Source organism: Talaromyces marneffei, chromosome 3, assembly GCF_009556855.1.
Source record: "Talaromyces marneffei chromosome 3, complete sequence".
In the NCBI taxonomy this organism is placed as follows: Eukaryota; Fungi; Ascomycota; class Eurotiomycetes; order Eurotiales; family Trichocomaceae; genus Talaromyces; species Talaromyces marneffei.
Genome location: NC_072350.1, coordinates 282,836 through 297,243, shown reverse-complemented (window position 1 = coordinate 297,243; position 14,408 = coordinate 282,836). Strand labels below are relative to the sequence as shown.

The window sequence follows — 14,408 nt, the reverse complement described above, 5'->3', positions numbered from 1 at the left end:
CCGGCACTTATTGCGATGGTTGGTGATGCCGAAGACTGATATCTTTCCGTGAGAGAGCTCACCCAAGCCTCCACATAGCAAGGGGGCTTGTAATCCTAATAACCACTTCTCTTGAGTCAAATATCTACTATCGAAAGATGTAAGGCGTCCTGAAGAAAATTTGAGAAAGAAAAAATTGGGATTGAGGCCCACTCAGGGAACGCATCCATATCGGGTAGCGGAGGTACAGAAGGCGGCTGGGCGCAGGACAAACGCGTCAAAAACGGAAAAAAAAGCTTGATCATATATTAGTTCATTTAGCTCCCATCATTCGTTGTGGTTATTTGGAACAGACCGGCGTCGAATGACAAAGAAGCAAGAGAAAGACACCAAACGTCGATGGACACGCTCATTGGTCAACCTTAGGGTCGCATGATCTGCGTTTGGCGTGAAAATCCCCGGGGTCCACCTGGCCTTTTCAGGCTAGCCTCTGTGGGCCCCAAAAATTAAAATTTGCGCCAAAACGGCGATAAGGGTTAGGGTTCATCTGTCCGAGTCTCGGCTTTTAGCTTCGCTTATCGCCGCTTGCCCCTCCAACTTCCTTAACTGTCAACATTGAACCTTCTTTCTCTTCATGCATTGGCAATTCCTTCAACACATACTTTGTGGTCGTCAGAAACAGATATCTAAACCAAAATGTCAAAGTCTCTACACCCGGTATTCCGCAAAGGAGCAACAGCTCTCATCACAGGTGCAGCCTCTGGAATCGGCCTGGCAACCGCGCGCCTCTGCTATGCTCATCACATGAATCTCATCCTTCTCGACATCAACAAGGAGAATCTCTTACAACGCACCAAGGAATTCCCTTCCAGCTCCGATATCACGGTTTCAACTTTTGAAATAGACGTCTCCAATTCCCAGGACTGGGACAGAATACAGCGCGAGGTCTTCGCTCTTCATCCCGGCGGAATCGACCTGCTCATGTTAAACGCGGGGAACAGCTTCAAGCCTGCTGCAGGAAAAACGAGCTGGCAGGACCCAGAATACTTTCAAAAGACGTTTGCTGTTAATACGTTTGGATACACGAACGGCATCGCGGCGTTCATCGACAGCATCACCAGCAACACAACCGATAAGCGTGCTATAATCCTGACTGGGTCTAAACAAGGAATTACGAATCCACCTGGCAACCCGGCATACAACGCATCGAAAAGCGCCGTGAAAACTATTGCTGAACACTTATCCTTTGACTTGCATACCAGCAACCCAAACATCAGTGTCCATCTTTTGGTTCCTGGCTGGACATTTACAGGCCTTACGAAAGCGCATTTCACCTCAAAGCCAGACGGTGCCTGGACGCCAATGGAGGTTGTTAATTTTATGAGCGAGAAGATGGCTGCGGGTCAGTTTTATATTTTGTGCCCTGATAATGATGTCACGGAAGATTTGGATAAAAGAAGGATTACGTGGGGATATGGAGATATTGTTTATGGACGTCCGCCGCTGTCAAGGTGGAGGGGGGATTGGAAAGAGAAGGCGGCCGAGGGGATTGCAACTATCCAAATACCGGAGCAATGACTGTGATATTTAGGTCCCGATCTTTCGCATATCTTATACTTGAAATGCATCTCCATACATAACTATTACAGGTGACATACAATTGCTCAAACTCGCTTATGATTCTTTCGTTTCGAAAAATACTTGTAGATGAGATTTACTGTATCAAGAAGCTGTTTCTTGAAAATTCATAAGATTTCGAATCATTATGTACTTCTATCTAGAGCAATGGAGTTCAAATGTTGTCAGGACCGACACCCTTCGCAATCATAGGCAGCACCATTTGTCCTTTTCCTTTATTAAACGCGGCTAGGAACTCATAAACAAGAGGATGAAGTCCCTTTTCTTTCGCTAAAGTCAGCCACTCTTCCATATCCATCTCTCGCAAGGTCACTCCAGATTTTTCTTCCAAGTACCCCTTCAGACCCTCGTGAGGAACTTTTATCTCGCTGCAATGATTAACATATGTGGTGCCCGAAGTATTCCTAGTCGTACATCCAATAGCCGACTCAACTATATCCTTGGCCACTTCGTGCACTGTGATGAAGTCCCACTGACCCGTAATATACTCTTTATCAATACACGGCACTGCATGCAGCAAGACGGAGTACTTGGTCAGCATACCAACGGCATCTAACTCTGATGTGTCATTACCCATGACATGCGCTAACCGATGAACATATGCAGATGGTCCGTTATGAGTTGCTACTTTATCAAGGAGCTTCTCACTGACCCATTTTGAGGCTGCGTATCCATCAATTAAGTTTAGTAAACCAGAATCGCCCGGAGATGCAGGAACCTCATATAGGGGCTCGTCCTTATCATGCCGTATTGCTTTCCCCACAGATGCGGTAGATATGTAGTGAAGCGGGATACCACGCGGAATCGACATCTGGCAGAGTGTACGTGTCGAAAGAACATTGGCGTGGCGAAGGGAGTGGTACGTCTTTAACAGTGAGACGTCGGCACCATTGTGGATTATACAATCAACTGTTTCGGTCAGGAATTTGTATTCGGAGTCAGATAATCCAAGATTGATAGTAGAAAGATCGCCCGTATACTCAATTATTTTGTCGCTCTTTACTGAGGCATGACGTGACCTCCCAGCCGCATCAGGCCGTATTGCTAGGCAGTGTATCTGTGCTACTCTTGGATCCTGGACTAGATGGGACAGTACATGGCGTCCAATAAACCCTGTGGCGCCAGTTAAGACAAAGATAAGACCACTGCTAGCACGAGAGGCTCTGCTAAACAACGGAACTGAACTTGGTTGATGGAGTCCATCCACCAAGCTTGCAATTTCAAGATCCCAGTTCATCGTTGATCGGGTATCTCTAGGTGTCAAGAACGATGTTGTTGTGTGTGACGAGGCATGGTCTTGTGTATTGTTGAAGGCACTCCCAATCAGCGTGGCCATGTGGTGTAAGGTGCTGGTGTGGAACAGCTCAGGCATAGAGAGCGTTACACCGAAGTGGACCTCAATGAGGGCCTTCAGCTTGATCATCAAGATGGAATTGCCTCCAATTTGAAAGAAGTCTGAATTAGGCTGGATTACGATATTCCGGTAATTATTTCCAAATACTTGTGCAGTTCGGCTTGATAGAGTCTCTTCCCAAATTTCTTTCAAATCCTTCTCCATCGAAGTCAAAGTATGCGTGATGTTTTCTATATCGTTCAAGCTTGGCGGTTCTGGTATGGGTAGTTTATCAACAGCATTTCGATCCGTCTTGCCGTTAGCAGTTACTGGCATCCTTTCAATCGGGACTATGAAGGTTGGCCTCATAGGTGGCGGCAAAGGAAGATTCAATCGGATCCAATCTATGAGATAGGACTTATGACCAGCAAAGTCGACGTCGAATTCAACAAAAGCAACGAGTACATCCAATGGTCGACCCGTTCTCAAAGAAGCAGCAGCATTTGCGATCCTACCGTCAGAAATGTGCAAAATGGCGTTGGCAATCTCATCAAGCTCAACGCGAAAGCCATTTATCTTAACTTGAGTATCGCCATCTAATCGCCCAAGTACCTCAATCGTGCCATCCGGCAGGATTCTGCCTTTGTCACCGGAGCGATACAATCTTATATCCGAAGAGAATGATATGTCGGTATTAGTCTTAACGAACTTTGCCGCTGATTCCTCTTGTCGTTGAAGATAGCCTAGGCCAACACCTTGTCCAGAAATGCATATCTCACCGGGAAAGCCCACTGGCATAACATTCATATCGATGTCCATGATTTGTAAACCATAGTTTGGAGATGGGTGGAGATAATCAGTCCTATCATTACCCTCCCGATATGGAACAATACCTCTGGCACAAGCCAACGTGATCTCTGCCGGTCCATACACATTGAGAAGCTTCAAGTCATTGAGGTTCAGCTTACAGAAAGCTCTGCGCAACTCCGAGGTCAGCTTTTCCCCACCTGACATGGCATAGCGCCACGAATGAGCCTTTGTAAGAATATGTTGTCCGTAATTGAGCAGTGCAGAATATTCGGATGGCACAAAATGTGTTAGCGTTACGCCATGTCTGACTATTAGATTGGCTATATGTGTTGGATCCCCTCGGCCAGATTTTCCAACCATGACGATTGTGCCTCCATTTGCTAGGGCGAGGAAGATTTGATCGAGCATCAGATCAAAGCCCAATGGGCTCTGCTGTAGTGTTATCTCACGTCCAAGATTGAAGGTGGTTGTTGTCCCGTATATTTGATTTATAAGCCCCTCGTGAGTGAGCATAACACCCTTGGGCAATCCAGTAGATCCGCTGGTATATAGGATCATTGCAGGTTGGTTAGGGTTATTGCTGTCATCCACTTCGCTTTCCCCAGATGCAGACATATTGTTCTCGGCTGCAATATGACCGACTCGGTTATGATCAATATTCAATAGGTAAATGCAGTCCACCGATATGGCAATCTGTTTCGCTATCTCCTGCGTCGCATCATGGCAGACCAAAACTCGAGGTCGGCTCTCTTCTAGAACAGCTTGGAGGCGTCGTAAATGATTACGTGTGTCCAAAGGGATCCAAACCAAATTCAATCTTAAAATAGCCAGGATGCAACAAACTGCATCAGAAACTGGGTCTAGAAGCATGGCTACGTACGAACCGGGAGGAAGTGATTGTAATTGGCGCGTAATGTCCGTCATCCTCTGTATCGTTTGTGTGTATGTCAGGCTATGACCATCCTCGTCTTGAATGGCGATGATATCTGGTAGTGCACCTGCTATGTTGTCGACGCGATCCGTGATTGTGCCCTTCCATGGCACCTCCACCACATCGCCGAGCCCGAGTTCTATGACCATCTTGATGTCAGCATCGCTTGATATAGGACACCGACTAATTTCACAACTAGGATTCTGGGCTAGGGCTTCCAAAGCACGTGTATACCACTTTAGTATAAGCGCACCATCAGACGCCCCATAAAGACCCCGCTGCGTAATCAGAGATAAAATACTCGAGTTTGGTGTCGCCACAACGTTGAGGAGCATGTCATAAGGGTTACCTCCGGGAACACCGCCATCCCACACAATCTTTCCATCCCTGCCAAAATCGGTCTCATCAGATGGAGTCTTGCGATAATTGATGGCAACTTGGAACAGAGGATGATGGGTAGTCGATTTTGATAATCTCAGCTTGCCAAGGATAGAATCAAGCGGTGCGTGAGAATGCGCAATTGCAGCCAAAGTGGCATTGAGTGATCTCCTAGCCACAGCATCAAATTGCTCCGATTGATCAACAATAATCCGTACTGGTAACATATTAAGGAAGTACCCGACTGCTTTCATATCCTCTGCCTCAGTCCTATTTGCATCCACGACCCCAATGGCAATGTCTTCAACCATAAGGCAGCGAGAAAGAAATGCGACAAAGCTGGCAAGGTAAAAATGGAATGGAGTAACACCGATCTTTCCGGCTGACATTTCCACAACCTTGTACAACCCTATAGGAAGCTTTAAATTGTTGATACAATTATCGTAATCCATGGTAGCCGGTCGAGCTGAGTACTTAGCGAATGGAAAAAGAGGAAGCGGCTCGGGAACGGTCCTGTAGACATCTTCCCAGAAAGTGAGATCGTCCTGTAAGATCTCAGGAGTATTTCTAGTAGCTTTTATTTTAGCTATATCGATTGATTGCGGAATGCCGGATGACATATTGCTCAAACGTCCTGCGTATACTTGTGCCAAATCGGCGATGAAGACACCCCAAGCCACCCCATCGAGCGCTATGTGATGGTGACTGATGAGTATGGTATGAAGATCGGGCGAGTGTGACATAACTGCGACCTTCATGACGATGCCTTTTTCTATCTCAAATTTATAATCCTTAACAGCGTCGATTTCACGTTTCACGTCGCTGCCATCAGAAACTGTTCTGTGTGTAATTATGATTCGCGGCTCAGATAACACGGCCTGTACCGGCTTCGCACTGGTTTTATCCAGGAAGTATGCACTTCTGAGAGCCTCATGTCGCTTTCCAACTACGAAGAGAGCATTCTGTAGCCTTTTCAGGTCTAGGTGACCACGAAAGCGGCCATAATATGCGACGTTGTATGCATTGTTCTGCAGATATTCGTGTAGGAAGTACAGCTCGGCTTGACCATGAGACAGGTCCCCCTTTCTTTTGTAACTGGATTGTGACGTTTTCTCATCCTTCTTATTGATCCTGGTAAGCAGACTTAAAGGCACGTCTGATACATCGATAGAATCGACAACAAGGGTTGTGTCTGTTCCCTCTGTTGTTCTTTCCTCGGGGTTGTCTACTGCAGATTCACCCCTGTCGTTCTCAGCGCCCGTATCAAAACTAGTATAGCCGACATTCTGGCTTGGTTTATTGAAATCTCTGTCCCTGTCATTGACCCAAGATTTCAACGAAACCGGAAGGTCATTCAATACATCAAGACATATATCACTCAAAGATGAACCGCTCAAGAACCTCAAAACTGGCACGTCAATCTCCAATACTCTCAAAAGCCAAGAACGTATCTCGACGGCTGCCAACGAGTCGAGACCCAAGCGGATCAACCCAACCTGCTGATCGATCTCTTTATTCGGTGAACCAAGTGCTAGACTAACTCTGCTAGCAATAGTTTCCTTCAGAGCAGATGTCGCTTGTTCTTCATTACAAGCAGCTTTGAGACGATCTTGAATGGACTGTAATGGCTGCTCCTCGTTGTTATTCGGACCTCTTTCGTGTCTCTCATCGCTGCTCTTGACGCGACAGTGGCTAAACCTGGGCATACAGCGCCAGGGTGTATCAATCTCTGTACCAAGCCCAACAATAATGTCAAGATCTAGGCCGGAATCAGGACGCCCGGATATAACCGCCTGCGCGAAGATAGCATGGAAATCCTGCTCGGGTATAGCATGCAGATCTTCCCGCTGAAACCTCGCTTCGAGACTCGCTTTAGCCTGTCCGTGCAGAAAGCCAAATCCAAGTAACATCCCGAAATGCATTACAGACGCGGCTAGACCTCTTTTGCGTCTTTGTAACGCGAGAGTTGACATAAAAAGATTTGCAGCATGGTAATTCGCTTGGCCCGTATGTCCAACGATACTCGAGACTGAAGAGAAGAGAATGAAGAAATCCAGTGATGTTGAGTAAAATAGCTCATCCAGGTTCTGGGATCCAGTGACTTTGGGTTCAAAGACTGCTGTAAGGTCTTCAAGCGACATGCTATCAAAAGGTCTATCACGTACGACGAGAGCACCGTTGGCTACTCCTGCAATAGGCGGCATGGATGACACTATCTCCTTGTGAACAGCTTTAAGACTTGTCATGTTTGCAACATCGAGAGAACATACACGAAGCGTGACACCACGTTTTTGTAAATGCTCGCATATATCTGGAGGAATATGTGGGTTTCGACTGGCGATGACGAGATATTTGCAGCCATGATCAGCCATCCACTGGCAAAGAGATAATCCCACATCACCCGTCAGTCCAACGAGGAAGTACGTTTTATCAGTCGCAAAACAAATGCCATCAACAACTGGTGCTAGCGGGACTGGGACAGATTGCACATCGACCCAAGAAATAACGCATGTAGCGAGCGCCGTTTTGGAGAGTTTGTCTAGTTGATTCGCCTTGACTATGGATTTTGACTCAAAGTGTCCCGGTAAATCGAACAAATCCGCGTTGGTAGAATAATCCTCCAGAGTCTTTAGGAGTCGAGATTTACTTTGCGATAGAAGAATTGCCTGCCTCAGATTGACGCTGTAGATTCCCTGTTTAACAACCTTTTCATGTCCTAGAAAAGACATCGCAAACTCCTCAAGGTTGTCTGTATCCGGTCCCATATTCACGAAACGTCCGACATTGCGAGGTAATAGTGATCTGCACTCACGTTCGGCGGCTCGTGGGTGAACGAAAGTTCCCTTTCCAGTACTAATCAGTACCGAATTTTCAGTGCTCGTGGTCAAGAACACGGAGATATCATAAAGTTTGGCGACATGGGATATAATCTCAGCAGTGTTGTCATCAGCATTATGAATCCAAATAGTGCCAGTGCTAGATCGTAGTATACTCTCGCACATTATTGTCGTCAGGATGTATGAAAGAAGGTCATCTGCGTTAGCGCCACTGTCATATGCGACAATGAAGCCAGGTTTTGTTTTGATAATCGAACAGTTTGTCTCTGAAATTGCCAGAAACCGTTGATTTTCATTGTCCGCGGACTGAGCCAGACAAATATAAAATGGTCGATCGTCATCCAAACAAACGAAATGAAATAGGGAGGATGACAGGACCTGGGACACATCAAAGTCTTCCGGAGAAGATTGCTTTGTGCCACTCACCATTCCTGCGGTAACATGAATACCCTGATGTTTTGTACGGACCTCAACAGGATTCAATGTGGGACATACATTCCTGGTAATTTTATGCCTTGTTGAATTGAAGAAATCATTCAGTCCATCATCCGGAACAATTCTCGGAATAAGAACGTTACCATCCTCAATCGCTACCTCAGTCTCATTACTCCAGAAAACATCGTCAAACTCCTGTAGATCAAGACATATCATTTGCAACAGCATTTCAGAGAGCATGACGGCCACCGACTGGTAGTTCTGAGCATCTATGTAGTCAATATCTACTAATTTGAGTCGAAGGTGCTCCGCTTCTCGGGAAACTGCGCGAGCAACACCAACCATCATGCTGGCATAGGGATCATCAGCACGACTTCCTCGGGTACCCAACAACATATACTTTGCGTCTCGAAATAGCGACTGCATGGCTGAAAGGCGACACTCATCCATCCGTAAAAATGTCGCCTCTTCTAATCCTGAGAGGCAGATAACGGCACTTCCGTACTTTAGAGCGCTTCTCGGTACATCTTCCAAGTCGTTCACAACCACTACTTGTTTCACAAAGCAACTGAGAAGAGTTTGTATCCGCGTTGTCAGCTTGGATATTACTAGGGTATGCCCTCCGATGATAACCATCTTCTCGATACGTGTCACACTGTTGCCTAGGTTCAAGGGATCTTTCAAAATATTGACTCGCTCATCTATTGCTTGAGTTACCATGACGGAGAAAGTCTGCATGTGATCATCTCCGAAGTCTCTTAAAGAACAATCCACCCCTGAAAAGGAATTATTTGTCAGGAAAGCATTCCATTGCGCCTCTGTAAGTGTTGGACTGTGAGTCCGACCATCTTTATGACCAAGCCACCATCCCGGTAAAGCCCCGAATAGGAACGGGATTCGTAACGTTATGGGATTGGTGATCTCAAGTAATATCATATAGCCTCCAGGACGTAGAAGCTCTCGACAATGCCTGACCGTTTGAGCAATTGACTTGGTTGCGTGGAGGACATGAGCGGCAATGATGAGATCGTATGAATGCGGTTGAAAGCCTTGTTCAGCAGGCGTTCCTTCAATATCAAGAACACGGAACTTCATAATCGCCTCATATTCTCTAAAACGAGTTTGGGCTTCAGAGAAAAATGCAGGTGAAATATCGGTAAATGTATAATTCTCGACATTTGATTTTAAATGTCCTAACGCAGTGACTGTGGACCCGCCAGTGCCCGCACCAATCTCCAAAATCTGCATGCGAGGGTATTTATGCGATAAGTGGTCGAGAATATTTCCAAGGTGGGCGTTTGACTCGCGAAATCCTAGTCCTTCCGTATATAATGTGTCGAGCATGTTATCTTCTCTGAGAACTTGGAGCGCGGTCCCCTCCCCACGCAAAATAGATGCAAGTTTTGAACCTAAGTGGTGAATGAGCTTAAGGTCGATTCGATCGTTATATTGTTCGTCTATTTTCATTAACGAATCTGGCGTATCTTTATTCCAAGAAGGATCCCAAGGAGTATTTTGGCCCTGCTGAGCTGTGGGGAGCACATACTCCACAGCCCAATGCATTAGAGATTGGATATGCGACTCCATTGAAGTCATTTCTTGTCTCCCAATCTCTTTACAAAGCTGATTGAGATAAAAAAGTGCCGCCCTTTCGCAAATCTCATGCATTCTGAAATCATCTGCACTGGTTATTTGTCTTAGAGCTAGCTCTGCAATAGAATATATGTCCCTGTTCCATGTTGTTTTCCAAAACATGGTTCTGTCATTGGCAGCACTAGGTACATCAAGTGACGAAAAGACAGCATCCTGGATCTGAATTTCGGTTTGGCCATTCTCTAAGCAGTAAACGTCAATATCGCCGCAGATAGACCTTGCCGATGACTTTGACAGATAACAGTTGGCTGCGAGTTGGGTATTTGCACGGTTATCATTTTGCAATCGTCTAGTCATGTCAAAACGAACTCGCTGGAAGCTCTTCGGAAGATATGTTGTCCACATGCGGCCATCGCCGGGGTAAGAGAATGATGCATACAGGCCCTGAATAACGCTATCCAGTGTTGCTGGATGGATTGTATACTGACCAGCAGTAATACGCTTTGTGATAACCTTCGCGCAGTCAAGTCGTCTTTGAATTGACTCTAGTAGGAAAGGATCCGAATATTGAAGCCCTACTTTATGCATCCAGAAGTAGAATCGGTCAATGCTAACGTTTGTCATTGGAAGGTTTTTAGCGACAACTCGAGGCAAGACATCTTGAATAGCTGGACCTAGGGTCACCAGGATGCGGCCAGTAAAAACATCTTTTTCAAAGTCAGTAGTTGCTGCATCGACATTACGACAGATGCAAGTAAATTCGGCTACTTTTCCCGTGGTATCTTCGTGGACAAGTTTGATGTAAAAAGCCATGTCAATACCTGGATAACCCTCTTTCAATGTGACTCCATTATGTATTATAATATCCTGCAACTCAATCATTTGAATGGATTGATTCTGTCCGAGCATGTGTGCGGCGGCATCCGCAGCCATCACTAGGTATCCACTGGCCGGAAATAGGATCTGATTCTGGAATTGATGACCCTGAAACCAGTCCACGTCCTCAAATTTTAGAATATTCCGCCATTGGATTTCCTGACTAGTCCCACCGGGAACTGGGCGGCCTAGAAGCTCATGAAAGCCAGTGTTGCGCATGCGCCACCCTTTTGATCTTCTAGATTCCCTGAGCATGGGTTTGTCATGATCCCACCGATAAGGGGGCAAGCCTTTGTGAACTCTCGGCATACTCCATTCCGGTGCATTGCATGCTTTTTGAAACCCCTCAAAGTTTATAGGTGGGATTTTGGGATCGAAATTTTGCCATATAAAACCAAGCAAATTTGAGAGGTAATCCAAAGAATCCTTGTTTCTTTCAAGTACACCTTGATAAGGTATATTACGACCTGAGATAATTCTGATAATTTTGGTAGCTGGCCCTTTTAGCGCTGGATGTGGCCCGATCTCGAGAGCCAGGTTAAAATCCTCTTTTTGTGTGGCCGAAGTTATGGCTTGAAGAAATAAAACGGGATTGATCATGTTGTCCGCCCAGTATTCGTGTTCAAAGGCAGTTGGGCTTGTCATGTCTTTATTATCATAAGGAGAGTATACACTTGAAAACCAATTGCAAGTACCCGCAAAGCACCTCCTCAATGGTTGAATGTTGGCGTTTTTGAGTGACGTGAGATACGGCTCAAGGACAAATTTCATGTGGTGGGAATGATACGCGGTGTCGACCTTGAGAATTCTTGTAAACACTGCGGCCTCATCCAACATGACTTTAGCTTCATCAATGGCGTCACAATCTCCTGAAAGAGTGACACTAGAATGAGAATTCTCTGCCGCTACAACGATTCTACCAGAGAAATGAGACTGACGGCAGAAACTAGCTGCGTCCTTAGGCGGCATGCCCACGGCCATCATCTTCCCACTTTTTCCACTGCTAACTTGTATATGGCGACAGTGGTATCCTCTATAATATGCAATGATAATAGCATCTCTGACGCTGAGAACTCCAGCAGCATATGCAGCCGCAATTTCTCCCGATGAATGACCAACCACAGCACTGAACGTTATGCCACATTCCTTGAGTAGCTCAACTAATGCCACCTGCAAAGCTGTGCAAAGTGGCTGGGCGATCGCAGCAGGTAATGTCCTGACTGTATCACCCTGTCTTAGTAATTCTTCCGTCAATGACCAAGATGGGCTATCGGGAACCTCATTTAGAATAGACTCAAGTCGCTGTATGGTACGTCTAAAGCGGGCTGAATACAGAAACAAGCTCTTTCCCATGGAAGGCCATTGAGCTCCTTGACCTGTGAAGACGCCTAATACATTGAGTTTTGTAACCTTGGTAACCTGAGTAGCTAGTGGTGACTTCTCTTTGCCTCTCATGGCCAAGTCCAGCTTACTCGAGAGAACTTCTTTATCAGTGGCCGAAAACGAGGCTCTGTACTTGAAGTGCGTCCGGCGATTCTGTAGTGTCCATGCCAGTTCTTGGAGGTCAATGCTGTCGTCCTTCTTGAGAGTTGCGGAAAGCGACTCAATCGTAGCCGCCAGGGATTTTTGCGAGTGGGCAGACAAGACAAAGGGTCCCCAAGTGGATGCTTTCAATGAATTAGAATTTACATTTTTACAGCCATTATCCCAACTTTCGACAATGGCATGGACATTGGTTCCTAAATTAAGTCAGTCTTTAGCTTTAAAAAAAGATGCTCTGAATGCATACCTCCAAATCCAAAGCTGTTGACATCTGCTCTCCTTGGAGCCCCCGGATATAGTTTCGGCCAGGGCTTGAGACTGGTTGGAACCTCTAGATGATGATAAAATGGCTCTATATCTGGGTTCAGCAGATTGAAGTGCAAATTTGGCGGAATGAGCCCGTATTTCACAGCTTGCGAAACCTTCAGCAGGCTCGCTAATCCAGCTGTGCTTTCCAAATGGCCAATAACCGTCTTGATGGAGCCAACATATACCTTCTGATTTTTAACTTTTTCCAAGACGATTTGCATAGGGTCATGATGAGGAAAGAAGGCCGTATATATTCCTTCAGCCTCTTTTGGGTCCCCAGTAGGTGTACCTATATCATCCAGATGTCAGCTATCATACGCCAGTATTCGGTTGATATCAAAGTTCAGCGAACCTGTTCCGTGAGCCTCAAAGTATTGGCATCGGTCCACCTCCTTTTCACAATCCAGCCCGCATCTTGCGTATGCCAATTTGATAAGATCAGTTTGGGCAGCTGCGCTTGGCACCGTAAGACCGGCGGAACGTCCGTCCTGATTCATGGCAGTGTTTCGTATTACACTTTCTATATCGTCACCATCGACGAGCGCCCGACTCAACGTCTTGATGACAACGGCGGCAAAACCTTCACCACGACCATATCCGTCGGCACTGGCGTCCCACATACGGCATTGCGCAGATGGTGAAATCATATGAAGCTTCATTCATCAGCTTTTAGAACGTGAAGTTTAGGAAATATGTGAAAATGACTTACGCTGGACAAGAAACTGAACATCTCAGGATTGAATACTAAATTCACCCCGGCAACTACAGCCATATCAGACTCCCCGCTTCGTAAGGATTGGACTGCCAGGTGTAGGGCAGCTAGACTAGACGAACAAGCCGTGTCAATATTCAGAGAAGGTCCTTTCCAGTCAAAAATGTATGAGACACGGTTTGCCAATATAGAACGAGCACTGCCTGTTGCTGTATATTGCGGATGACAATCTGCATCTCGTAGTATCATTTCTCGGTAATCATCAGACATTTGACCTACGAAAACGCCAGTTGACGAGCCCCTGAGTTGTGAGAGAGAGTACCCAGCATACTCTAGAGATTCATATATGACCTCCAGTATGATGCGCTGTTGGGGATCCATTGATTCCGCTTCTTTTGCACTAATACCGAAAAAGTCATTGTCGAAGACACACGGATCTTCGTCAAGGAGGTAGGCTTTTGTCACGTTTGTTGTCTATGAAGCCCGTGTTAGCGACTGTTAGTAAAGAGGATAGAGAGCATACTAACCCCAGGATGTTCTGGATTTTCGTGATAAAAACCTTCCGAGTTGAATCGACTCGATGGGATTTCAGCAACAATGTCAACAGGCTCCTTCAGGAGTTCCCATAGCTTGGCTGGGGAGTTGCAACCCCCGGGGAATCGACAACTACTGCCTATGAGGGCAATAGGCTCCGGCACGTCTTTTGTCCTCTCGCCCATCTTGCAAGAGAGTGTATGTATTGATGTGAGATTTGCTGTATAACATTATTCTCCACAGGAATACTCGAAATTGGTTGAAAACGATGAAAAGCCGAGTCTTTTCAAGTAAATAAGGCCACCTCCAGCTTGCCTTGGCATCTTCATCCGGAGATTTTGTAGCAGACATATTCTGCTTGAGTTACATGGCTATTCTCCGGGGAAAAGAAATCTCCAGCCCATAGATAAATCTAACCAACCATAGCACCTACTCAAACGGTCAGCTGGGGTTCAAGGCAGTCTCGTCCCAGTCTGTGGCGAACCTAGAAACCGGATTAGT

General features: G+C 46.0%; 2 protein-coding genes across 2 annotated transcripts; one reads left to right on the top strand and one right to left on the bottom strand.

The window, feature by feature from the left end:
* Positions 1 to 675: 675 nt before the first annotated feature.
* Positions 676 to 1,557, top strand: EYB26_003854 (uncharacterized protein; the record flags this gene model as incomplete). Its single annotated transcript, XM_054263148.1, has 1 exon — positions 676 to 1,557. One exon carries the CDS (start codon positions 676 to 678, stop codon positions 1,555 to 1,557), a length of 882 nt encoding a protein of 293 aa, XP_054119123.1.
* A 214-nt stretch (positions 1,558 to 1,771) lies between these two features.
* On the bottom strand, positions 1,772 to 14,092 carry EYB26_003853 (uncharacterized protein; the record flags this gene model as incomplete). Its single annotated transcript, XM_054263147.1, has 5 exons — positions 1,772 to 12,549; positions 12,600 to 12,950; positions 13,014 to 13,314; positions 13,371 to 13,847; positions 13,901 to 14,092. The coding sequence occupies 5 exons, from the start codon at positions 14,090 to 14,092 to the stop codon at positions 1,772 to 1,774; spliced, it is 12,099 nt and encodes a 4,032-aa protein (XP_054119122.1).
* Between the last annotated feature and the right edge of the window lie 316 nt (positions 14,093 to 14,408).